We start from the raw sequence: 10,702 nt of genomic DNA, 5'->3' as shown, positions 1-10,702 counted from the left end.
CGCAGCATTCCCAAGGCAGAGCTGCACACTCGCTCCGCCCCCGCTCCGCGCGCCCCTCAGACCCGCCCACACACGCAACGGCTCGGGGAGCGGCCGGCCAGTTTAACATGAAGGAAAAAAACCCTTCTTTCCCTCCAGGCAGCCACGGAACCCCGCAGGCTGCCGCCCGTTTTGCACGGGTAAGGGCCCCAGGGAATGGCGATTCCCGGAGGGAAAGCCGGTGGTATCGCCTGAGGTGGCGCGCGACCCCCTCAGCGGGGCCGCACGCGCGGGAAGGGGCGGGGCCGGGCGGGGGCGGGGCCGGATTCGAACCGGGCGGCGGGGAAGCGGCGGCCATGGCGGCGCAGCAGCAGCTCGGCCGGGAGCAGCAGGGCATCACCCTGCGCGGCAGCGCCGAGCTCGTTGCCGAGTTCTTCTGTAAGGGGGCCGCGGGGGACCCCGGGGACCGCGCTGCGAGAGAGGGAGGGAGAGAAGGAGGGTGGGAGGGGAGGTGAGGGGGTGGGAGGCCGCGTCTTGTGGAGCGACATGGCCGCCGGCTGGGCCCTGGGGTGGGTGCGGTACACATCCCTTTCCCTCTCCGTCTAAATCGTGCAGCCTATGGAATCAACAGCATCCTGTACCAGCGGGGCATCTACCCCCCCGAGACCTTCACCCGCGTGCAGAAGTACGGGCTCACCCTGCTGGTGACCACGGACCCCGAGCTGGCCAACTACCTCAACAACGTGACCGAGCAGATGAAAGGTGCGCGCCGGCGGCCGGGCCCTCCCTGCGGTGTCCCTGCCGCCGCTTCTCGCCCTCTAAGCACTGCCCTGGCTTCTTGCAGAGTGGCTGTACAAGTGCATCGTGCAGCGCCTGGTGGTGGTCATCTCCAGCATCGAGAGCAGCGAGGTCCTGGAGCGGTGGCAGTTTGACATCGAGTGTGACAAAACTGCAAAGGATGACAAGTGAGTACCGCGGTCCCTCTGCTCCCGAGTACCGGGGCAGGCACAGGATCAATGCCATGGACTTGTGCCTTCAAACCTTGCTCAGTGCCCTACCCTCTGTCTGCAAACCAGTCATTATATAATTGAACACACAAACAACAATAAAGGCAGAGCAACTAGCACTTTTTCTAACGACTCAAGTGTCACTACTACTCTAAAAATACTGGAGCAAACTACCAGAGCTTAACAAAGAGAACTGTATTTAGAGGAAACTGCCAGCGCAGAAGTTTCAAACTTCTCCTACCAGAGTTTTCTTATTTTTCCAGTGGACCACGAGAGAAATCTCAGAAGGCAATTCAGGATGAAATTCGCTCTGTCATCAGACAAATAACTGCCACAGTAACCTTCCTGCCACTCTTGGAATCTGCCTGTGAGTATCCCAAACTGCACTAAAGAAATAAAATGCTCTTGAAAAACCTCAGTAACTTTCCAACTTTAGAAAATATTTTCTGGTTTTCTGAGGCTTTTTGGCTATTACACATCGTATACCATCAGGTTTGTGAGACAGCACGTTGTTAGACTGAGATCAGGGCAGAATTTTGGGTGGCTTAATGAACTTGAGGAAATTAAATATGTATGCCCTGAGGAATACAAGTTTTCATGAATAACTTGTTCCTATGAAGTGTTATACAGAGCTCATCTCCACAGCATTTTAACACACTTTAAAAATTTTTTCAACACAATTTAGAGAAAACTAAAATGACCTCATGAATATCTTATTTTAACGATTGCTTTTTTTCACATAACTAGTATCACTGTAACTTCTGAAAAGCTTGGTCCTTGTCTCAAGTTCTAGAAGATGGACTTCAAACCTGCCATCTCCTTATGGTGAATTTGCTCTTCCTTGCCCCCAGGTGCCTTTGACTTGCTGATCTACACAGATAAAGATTTGGCAGTGCCAGCAAAATGGGAAGAGTCAGGCCCACAGTTCATAGCCAATTCAGAGGAGGTTCGGCTGCGTTCCTTCACCACCACAATCCACAAAGTCAACACCACGGTGGCTTACAAGAAGGATTCTGTTCCCTAAGATGCAGGGGCAAGTTTTGTCCTGTCACCTTGTATAGTTTCTGTTCATCATGCAGCTAAGCTATGAGCACATCATTACTGTCCTCTTGATAAAGCATGACACAAAAGCAATACGCCTGTCTGCGAAAATGTGACACTAGACTAAGCTGGCATCATTTCCAAAGAAATTTTAAAAAGGTCATAGTTCAATTCTTACTTTACTGTATGAGCTAATCTAATGGTGTTAAACCACTGCCTCTGCTAGAAAAACTGCCACTGCCTAAATCTGGGATTAGCTGCTAGAATTGTGTTCAGCTCGTATAACTTTATAATTTAAAATTATTTTTAAACTACACTCTGTTAGCAGTCTTAAATTCTCTGTAGCAACTAAAATAATCTCACTCCAAGTGTGCCAGTTTTCATGTTGGAAGCCTGGGCTGTTTTATTACCAGAAATAACCCAAAAATGAATCATCCAAACAATTCTTGTACTGCTCTACAATGGAAGCAGCTGTTTATCAGGAAAACTTTAAACAGATGAAACCTTGTATTTTAATGACCACTGGGCTCTAGTTCTGGGGACAAAGTTGTTCTGTGTACGTCTGTAGTGTCTGTCCAGCATTTTCTATGTTTCTATTCTTGTTTTACAGAATAAAACTTCTAGTTTTATAGTGTTCTCTAATTCAGAATCTGCAGTCCATTGTATTTCAGATGGTTTTATGAATGCTACATCATAAAACAGTTACTAACTGCCACACAAGTAACATCCAAAAGGCATCCTTCTTGTCTTGTTACTTCTTTGCTTCCTGAGGCTCCAAGTGGAGTGGAGTCAGCAGGAAATCCATTCATGGATTAACAGTTTGCCCCCACCTAAGTCTTCAAAGAACAGTTTAAACAGTCACAGTGAACTCATGACAGTGCCTTCCATATTTGTTGAACAGCACTGGACTCTTCATGTGTCCTTACCCATTTCTGTAGTGGAAGAAATTAGGGATTTAAATCTCTGGAACTTGCAGACTCTCCCATGGTTTTCTTCACTTCCTTCACTAAACTCATTCCAGCCAGAGTGTTGAACTGGTTTTTCCACTCTTTTACAGTAATGTAGGACCTTCTGTTATAATAATATAATTTCAGAAGTTTATTTTAAAAACATCAATTACATATACCTCACCCCATGACTGTATTACAACCTTTTTAGGCTTTGCTATTTCCAGGCAATAATTCTCCCCAACAGTCCCAATCCAGCAGATGTTTAAAAAAGAAGAAAAAAAAAAAAGTCTTGCCAAAAAAAGGGCTCTTGAAATCAGGAACACAAACCCCTTATTTTTTTAAAAATAAATACAATCTAGGTACTTAGAAAGTGACATTATTTGCTGCTAGGGTTTGTGCTGCAGTAACAGAAGAATACCTTGGTGTTTTCTTTTGCCTGTTCGCACAATTGTGACTCCACCACCCCTTCACCCCCAGAAGCAGGTGCACATCAAAGAGTGAAGTCTGCAGTAGTGAGCATAAAACTCACTTATTTTACAGAGATGGAAAAGTGAAATTGCTCCAAGAAGCTCATTCTGGTACCAAACAGAATTTATCTTCTTGAAGAAGGGCCAGCCCAAAGTCCATCTCCGTCATCATCATCTCTGTATTTCTTCTTTTATAGAGGCACCAGTCAAGAGAAGTTGCATACAGATCACTGCATGTAGGTAATGTCCATGAAAGGTTCATGTGAAAAGGAACAGGTCATAGATCCTGAAGTTTTCACAAAACCCCTGCAGAATAGGGAAGAAAATAAACAAGAAAGTAATACTATCTCCCAGGAACCAAGCCTTCATGGACGTGTCCAACAAACAGCACGTGCTGATTCCTAATGGGACCCACACTCTTGATTAGCTTCCCCTACTCCAAGGTCACTTTTGCAGAGTGACCATCAAAAGCAAGGGAGCACCTCCTTGATCTTCAATGGCAGCTGGTTGTCCTTAGGACAGGGAATGAAGGGCGAGCCTCAGAACCAGCCCAGCAGGCACTGCTCACCTGCCTAGTTGAGCTGACGGATCAGCTGGTTGATGGCATCCCCTCTGAAGCCAGGCTTGCCCATCTCCTTGAGGAAACCCACTCTGTTCCGCGACGCGTGCCGAGCCACCGACAGATGGAACGGCCACAGAAAGCTGGTCGCTCTCTTGAAATACTTCCCAGTTGAGTAGATTTCATGAATAAGGTCTTCCAGGCAAATGATACCACAGCCCCCTGCATGAGGAAAAAAAAAAAAAGAGATGTCCAACTCTATCATCTTTCCCCACACTGACTCCAGAATTGCCAGTCCTCCAGTTTGGCAAGATATTGTCTCTCCCCACCCTTTCAGGTCAGACTGTAAACTCTCAACACCTAACTCTTTTCTCCTCAGTTTTCTCACCCTCTTCCTCACCTAAATGTTCCTCTATCAGCATGTTGTCTGTCAGAGGCACTCTCTTTTTCTTGATCTTTGCTTGGCCCCGTTTCAGGATGAGCTCTCGTACAGATTTCAGGTTAGGCTGTCTGCACAGAAACAAAAATCAGATTCGGTAAGAAAGAGGATGCAGAGGGAAGCCAATCCTACTTCCTTGTGCAGAGGTGGTAAAGTAACAAAGTCACGTCAAGAACAATGAGAACAGAGACAATAACAAGTTTTAGACATAAAGCTGATTAAGTTTTGGCCATTACTGGAGAAATACCAGATCTGTGATAGCAGCTGGAGAACCCAACGACCCTCAGGTCACGGGAGGGGTACGTACCCCCACGCCACATAAGGCTCCACAATCCGCAGCATCTTCAGCGACAGCGGGCTCAGCTTCACAAACACCCCGGTGTAATTCTTCTTCAGCCGCAGCAACTCAATCACTCTTCTCACCCTCTTGGTCACGCCCTTAATACTGAGGAAAACAGAACTTATTAGTAACCACATTGCTCTAAAGGCCTCAGATCAGCTGCAAGGTGATGTCTGGCATGGAAATGACACAACAAAGGGCAGCAACAACAAGGCAAGGAGCAGGGGAAGGCTCTCACTCCACAATCCTCACGACAAAGGCCAGTTTGCTCTCCTGAGGCGCCGCTGCCTGCCCAGGCCTCTGCTCCATGCGCCTCAGGCGGGTGTCATCCCGGCGTTTGCGCCATGAATCCCGAACAAACGTCTCCAGGCGCCTGAACTGGATCTGCTTCCCCTTCTGCTGCTGCAGACAAAAGGAAAACAAAGTGAGGTTTACATCTCAAAGGCCAAATGAAATGCAGAAGTAGTGAACAATGTCCTTACAGCTTTGGAAGCAATAAGAAAATAAATTTGATTATCTAAGCCCAAGGGAGGCAGAACTGAGGGACAACACATGAATTTGTTATTTATGAACAGTGAAGAAAGAGTTTTTCCCCAGGAAAAATATAAATTGGGGAAAAGACCTGGGAGACTTCTAGGCATAGCTACACACACAGCTCAGCAACGGCTGGAAAAGCCAGAAACAACATGTGGGCAACACAAATGCTACAGCAATACCCCAGTGTGACTCAAAAATTACCCTCCAAGAGAATGTAACTGCATTTAAAGTCCGTTTCTATACTGGCACACATGCAAGAAAAATTTCAAACATTCAAGTAACTATTAAATATTGCTGATTTAAACAGAACATCTGGCTCACCTGATAAAAAGTCTTTTCATTATTACTAGAAAATGTAAAGCTCCTTTTAATAGATGTTTAAATGTCTCTCTTTAGCTTAGGAATGAGTACATCCACCAACACTCGTAGTGTATTCTCATAAGAATAGGACTTGAAAATGCACAGCATTACACAATTATATTTAGGATACTGTACTGGTTAAACGATCAGGACACTTTAAATGAAAGAACCTAACGTTGTGTGTCTTCTGTTCTATTTCAGCTCACAAATCACCCATGAAATTCATTTGAATTTTCAAAACAGGCAGACCTAATAAAAGTCTCATCACTAAGATTCTTTTTGCAATGACAATCTTAAGGAGTGGCTATTTAATATTATTGTTTATGCTCCCACCTTGGAAATACAACAAGGCATTGATGCTTTTAAAAATGTAAACATGGTATTAAACAAAAATGGCAAGAGTTTTGCGCACAATCCCACAAGATTCACTGGGAAAGCTTTAAGACGGACACCTACTGTATTAGCTGGGGTACATCAGAACAGGTCTCAAATTGGGAAATAGAAAGGTTTGCTGTGCTCTGCCAGTCTGGAAAGGGCACAGTGTGCACAGAGTGGGTCTGCACTAGGACATGTGCCACCCCACAGGCAGAAAAGGCTTCACCCATGACCTGTGCTGCTCTAACAGAAATATAACTCTAAATGCACCCTCAGAAAAGCACGGCTTCCATGCAGGGTTTCAACACAAGGGTGGTTTCAGACTGTGAAACCCCATGGCAGCAGAGACAATTCAGCAGCGCTGCAGTTTCCCACATGTGGCTGCAAACACCTGACCGCCACTGATCCAACAGGAACAACTCACAGTCTTCCATTTATTTCTTTCGGTGTAATAACCTGTACAATTCTGTCCTCTTTACAAGGCTCAGAGACTCAAGCAGAAGATGTTGAGGGACTCAAGCCCCCCTCGGAACCCCGAAGACGACTCCTGCCCACCCGCGGTGCTCGGGCACCCCCTCTCTGAGGGGCCCGACCACTCGGACCCTTTCCCAGGAATTTCAGGGAACTGTAACTCCCTCCGGAGGAGGACGAGCTGGGGCTGCAGGCCCAGGCTCCGCCGGGACCCTCCGTACCTTGCGTTTGTTGAGCAGCGCCTGCTTGGCCTGGGTGGCCTTGATGGCCAGGTACGCCTTCCTCTTCTTCAGCAAGTTCTCCGGCACCAGCGGGATCCGCCGCCTCGGCCTGCGGGCGGGACAACCCGGTCACATCCCGGCCCCATCCCGCATCCCGACCCCTCTCGGGGAGCCCCCGTGGCCGTCCCCAGCCCGGGGATGGCGGCGGATCCCACATGCCCTCCATTCTTCCCCCTGCGCCGCACTTACTCCTCCAGCTCCGCCATTTTGCCAGCTCAGGGCCGCGCATGCGCGGGGCTGGGGCGGGGCCATGGCCGCTCCCCCTCAGGCGCCGCTGGCCCGCGCAGGGATCGCGGAGTGCCGGGAAGCGCCCGGCCCGGAGAGGAGGGACGGGACGGGACGGGACGCGCTGCGCTTCTGGGCAGCCCTGCGCTCGGCCGGGGGCATCCACAGGCGGCGAGCCCGGGACAGGAGCGGCTGCGGGGACACGCGGTGTGACAGCCGCGTCACCCGCAGGGGGTGCCAGAGCCTCACGCTCAGCCGGGTGGTGCTGGGGCTGTGCTCCTGGGGCGGGATGGAGGAGGGATGGGTAACTTTACGCTCTAAAATAATTCTCAGTTACACTGACCGTGGCGTCCTCGCACCGGTGAGCAGCTCCAGCCTTGCCGGGAGGTTCGGTGGTGCCGGGGTTCCGCTGCTCAGCTCGGCGGTGCTGCAAACCTTTACAACACTCCGGATGGGCCACTTCTGTTTTGACACCTAAAACGTGAGAATCTGTATTTAGGAACTCGATTCCAAACAAGCCATTTTTTGGATATCAGAGTCAAAAGAAACAAGCTTATGAAATAGATCATCTGAAATTTTTCCCACAAGTACACAAATTTCACCCTGGACTTCTAAAAAGAGCTGCAATCCCTGGCAGTTCACAACAGAGAAAGGGGCCCCTTTAAATGTACGGATGAACGTGCTTTGTTTAACAGGAGGAAAATGCAGACAGGCTCTCGGGTATTCCATCATTAATGGCCAGGAAACAATAAGTCAGTAAATATTTGAAACGCTGTTGCTATGAAATACCTCCCAGCACAACAGCATTCTGAGGCTGAGTTGCTAAACTTTAACCAGTGGTTATATTGTTCTAATGCATGGATATTCAAATGCCCCTGTTTGCAGGGATACCCAAGAAAAGGGTTCCCACTTTCCTAGACAGCAACCTGTTGTACACTGGCCTTCAGCATTCTGAGCTTCTGCACACAACACTTTAGGGCTCCGATGCCAAAAGACAAGTCAGGAGATGAGGTGGGTTGTCATTTTCTCATTCCATGGGTATAAAATGCCATTTAAATTAATTTCAAATCCCCCAAAATCTTTATTGATGCTGTGTGCAGTCTCAAAACAGCAAAAGGACTTCAAGTCCATCATTCTCATCATTGAACTATGCCCCACTCTGAAATCTGTCTGTAATAAATTCTTTACAAAAAAAGCCAAAGAAATCATATTTTGTTTATTTCACTGCTAATCCAATCTTGGGAACATTTAGATAAGGAAGTACCTTGTGATCTTAAATAATGCCTATTTTCAGATCTTTTAAGAAAAAAGTTGACACAATTTTGAAAGATGCCCGGGAACTACTCCATACACACACTCAAACCAATAATTAATAGAGAGAAAATCTGGGTGATCCAAGACTTTCTTTCATGAAAAGAGCCATCATAAGGAGACAGACTAATATTTCATTAAAACATTTTTGAAAATCACTGTGGATAGACACATGGAGCTTATTATTTTCAAAATAAGCTTCCTTAAGATGGGCATTTTTGTCAGAGATCCTGCAAATTCACTGCAAAAGGGGCAATGTGGGTATAATGAAGGATGAGACTAACATAGATGTGTACCCTCAGTTTGTGGCAGCTAAGACGTCAAATTGAAAAGGCTAAAACATACAACTTGTCTTTGTGTCTCCCTAGAAAAAAAATTAGGTGGAGCAAACCAATTCATTCTTTAGTGTGACTAATTTATCAGCATTAATGGAAAATATTCGAGTTTCAAAAGCTCGATTTTACAGTAACTGTTGTAAATAAGTCCCTGAAAGAATGGCAGACTACTAATAAAGCCCTGGCACTATCCACAATTATTGTCTCTGGAAATTAGATCTGGAGTTTGAAGTCACAAATATTAAATTACGGAATATCTGTAATTTTTATCTGCCAGAATGTTCTGGCATATTCTAAAAGAGTGGCAGTACCTATTTACAAGTTTCCAAAGTGAAACATTTGTAAGAATTAAAACGTAAATTGATTTTCTTTTACTTCTAATGCACTTGTAAAGGCCTGGCTAATGAACCTGAAATAGAAAAACTGTTTTTCAATTACAATAAACAGCAATGGAAATAATTTATTTTTCTGTGTTGTCTATAAGAGAGTGCACAAAGTGGCTGCACAAAGTGGCTGCAATTTGAGTGTACAACAAATTTAATTGTATCTTTAAAGAAAAGTGGAGGTAAAAATAGACATCATTATATGTGGTCTCCACAGGTCTCCATGACCTCTTCTCCTTCTTCCACAGTGATGAAAAGCTGCATTTTATTTGGGAGAAAGACCAAATCAATTATGTCTGAGATGAAAGACAGTGAGAACAGAATAGGAGTCTTTCCCACACTCAGTAATTGGGAATCCTACCTCCTACTAGATTACTTTTTAATTGAACTTTTGAGATAATTATGCCATTTAGGTTGTGGAAGCATATTAATAAAGTACACCACAGCATAAACTATTCATAAAAATACTACAGACTGGGGAGCCATAAAAAGAGATAGAATGGAATAACCCAATTAGGGAGCTTATCATGTCAGTGTAGACAACTCAATAGGAGATGCTTTGTATCAACAGATAATGCTGTCTGTCCTTAACCTCAGCAATTCTGATACAATGGTGGTGGGTGGCAGATGATAATTTTTACTCTTTTTTTAAAAAAACTAAAGCATTTGATTATTTTTATTTTATGGCTCCAGTTACTGACACAACTACATAATATCCTCTCGCAAGTTCAGTCTTGGAGACTAGGGAAACAACAGGCAGCTGTTATTTCAGCAGAAACAGGAATCAGAAAAGGATTAAAACACCATAACTGAGAAGTGACCTGCAGTAATTAATATGAAATCACAGCAGAGTAGTTTCATTGGTTTGTAGCAAGGCTGAGCCCTGAGGGAAGGTATGCCCCTGAGTGCTGACAGTGCAATAGGACTATAAAGGTCATCTCACTTTTTTCCCTGTTAAGTTATTAGGGAAAGTTCTGATTGGAATATTTGATTTTGCCTGCAATTATTAGTGACAACTCCCCAGTCAAGACAAAGCTACAGAGCGTTGGTGTTTGGCCAGGAAATACCAGGCAGGAAAGCCCAGAGAGATGGAGAAGGAGGGATGTCAGTGGTCACCTGTAGCTTTATCCCAAGAAAGGGGCTGTGTCCCTACACACAGCAGAAACTAAGGAAGGGAGGAGGTACTTGCAGGATTCTCCTCATGGCACAGCAGATGTTATAAGGCTGAGTGCTAAGGCAGTGAGACGGCAAATAAAAATCAGTAAATAAAAGTGCACCAATTTTTCACAAATTTTTCCATTAAATTGTGGGCTCAAAGTGAAGTAATAAGCTTGGGAGTAGGATTTTGGAGTTATTAGAGATAGATAAAAACATCAGCTTAATACTTAGGACAACAGAACAGTAATTGAAAATTATTAGAGAAGGGGTAAAGAACAAAGCAGAAACTGATTCCACAGCGTGTCTTCTCATACCCACCCACATTTTGGATGCTCCAGCTTTGGTCAGTCATCTTTCTTCCATCTGTCCATCCCATACCTCCACCCACCTTCCCCCAAGACAGAGCTGGAAAAGATTCAAAGAAAGAAGATCAAACAGGGAATAGTTTCCATCTGTGGAGCAGTTACATAGACTGGACCTGCCA

The 10,702-nt window shown here is 45.6% G+C and overlaps 2 protein-coding genes across 2 annotated transcripts; one reads left to right on the top strand and one right to left on the bottom strand.

Annotated features, from left to right (window-relative positions):
• The first annotated feature begins 329 nt into the window (after window positions 1–329).
• Window positions 330–2,663, top strand: MAD2L1 (mitotic arrest deficient 2 like 1). Its single transcript, XM_066549499.1, has 5 exons — window positions 330–417; window positions 595–741; window positions 824–944; window positions 1,250–1,353; window positions 1,838–2,663. Exons 1-5 carry the CDS (start codon window positions 336–338, stop codon window positions 2,008–2,010), a joined length of 627 nt encoding a protein of 208 aa, XP_066405596.1. The 5' UTR covers window positions 330–335; the 3' UTR covers window positions 2,011–2,663.
• A 449-nt stretch (window positions 2,664–3,112) lies between these two features.
• Window positions 3,113–7,040, bottom strand: RPL7L1 (ribosomal protein L7 like 1). Its single transcript, XM_066549498.1, has 7 exons — window positions 6,996–7,040; window positions 6,747–6,855; window positions 5,021–5,184; window positions 4,750–4,887; window positions 4,404–4,513; window positions 4,013–4,225; window positions 3,113–3,750 (listed from the first exon to the last, which is right to left on the bottom strand). The coding sequence occupies exons 1-6, from the start codon at window positions 7,010–7,012 to the stop codon at window positions 4,017–4,019; spliced, it is 747 nt and encodes a 248-aa protein (XP_066405595.1). The 5' UTR covers window positions 7,013–7,040; the 3' UTR covers window positions 3,113–3,750; window positions 4,013–4,016.
• Between the last annotated feature and the right edge of the window lie 3,662 nt (window positions 7,041–10,702).

Source organism: Molothrus aeneus, chromosome 4, assembly GCF_037042795.1.
Source record: "Molothrus aeneus isolate 106 chromosome 4, BPBGC_Maene_1.0, whole genome shotgun sequence".
NCBI lineage: Eukaryota > Metazoa > Chordata > Aves > Passeriformes > Icteridae > Molothrus > Molothrus aeneus.
This window is presented reverse-complemented; position numbering and strand designations above follow the sequence as displayed.

Excerpts from the sequence above, each read along its gene's own strand:
- MAD2L1 (XM_066549499.1), top strand. The coding sequence starts at position 336 with ATGGCGGCGCAGCAGCAGCTCGGCCGGGAGCAGCAGGGCATCACCCTG. Across the intron at positions 742-823 it reads CGTGACCGAGCAGATGAAAG|AGTGGCTGTACAAGTGCATC; the intron begins GTGCGCGCCGGC and ends GGCTTCTTGCAG. Across the intron at positions 945-1,249 it reads AAAACTGCAAAGGATGACAA|TGGACCACGAGAGAAATCTC; the intron begins GTGAGTACCGCG and ends TTATTTTTCCAG.
- RPL7L1 (XM_066549498.1), bottom strand. Across the intron at positions 5,185-6,746 it reads CGCTGCTCAACAAACGCAAG|CAGCAGAAGGGGAAGCAGAT; the intron begins GTACGGAGGGTC and ends TTTTGTCTGCAG. Across the intron at positions 4,514-4,749 it reads GAGCCTTATGTGGCGTGGGG|ACAGCCTAACCTGAAATCTG; the intron begins GTACGTACCCCT and ends GTTTCTGTGCAG.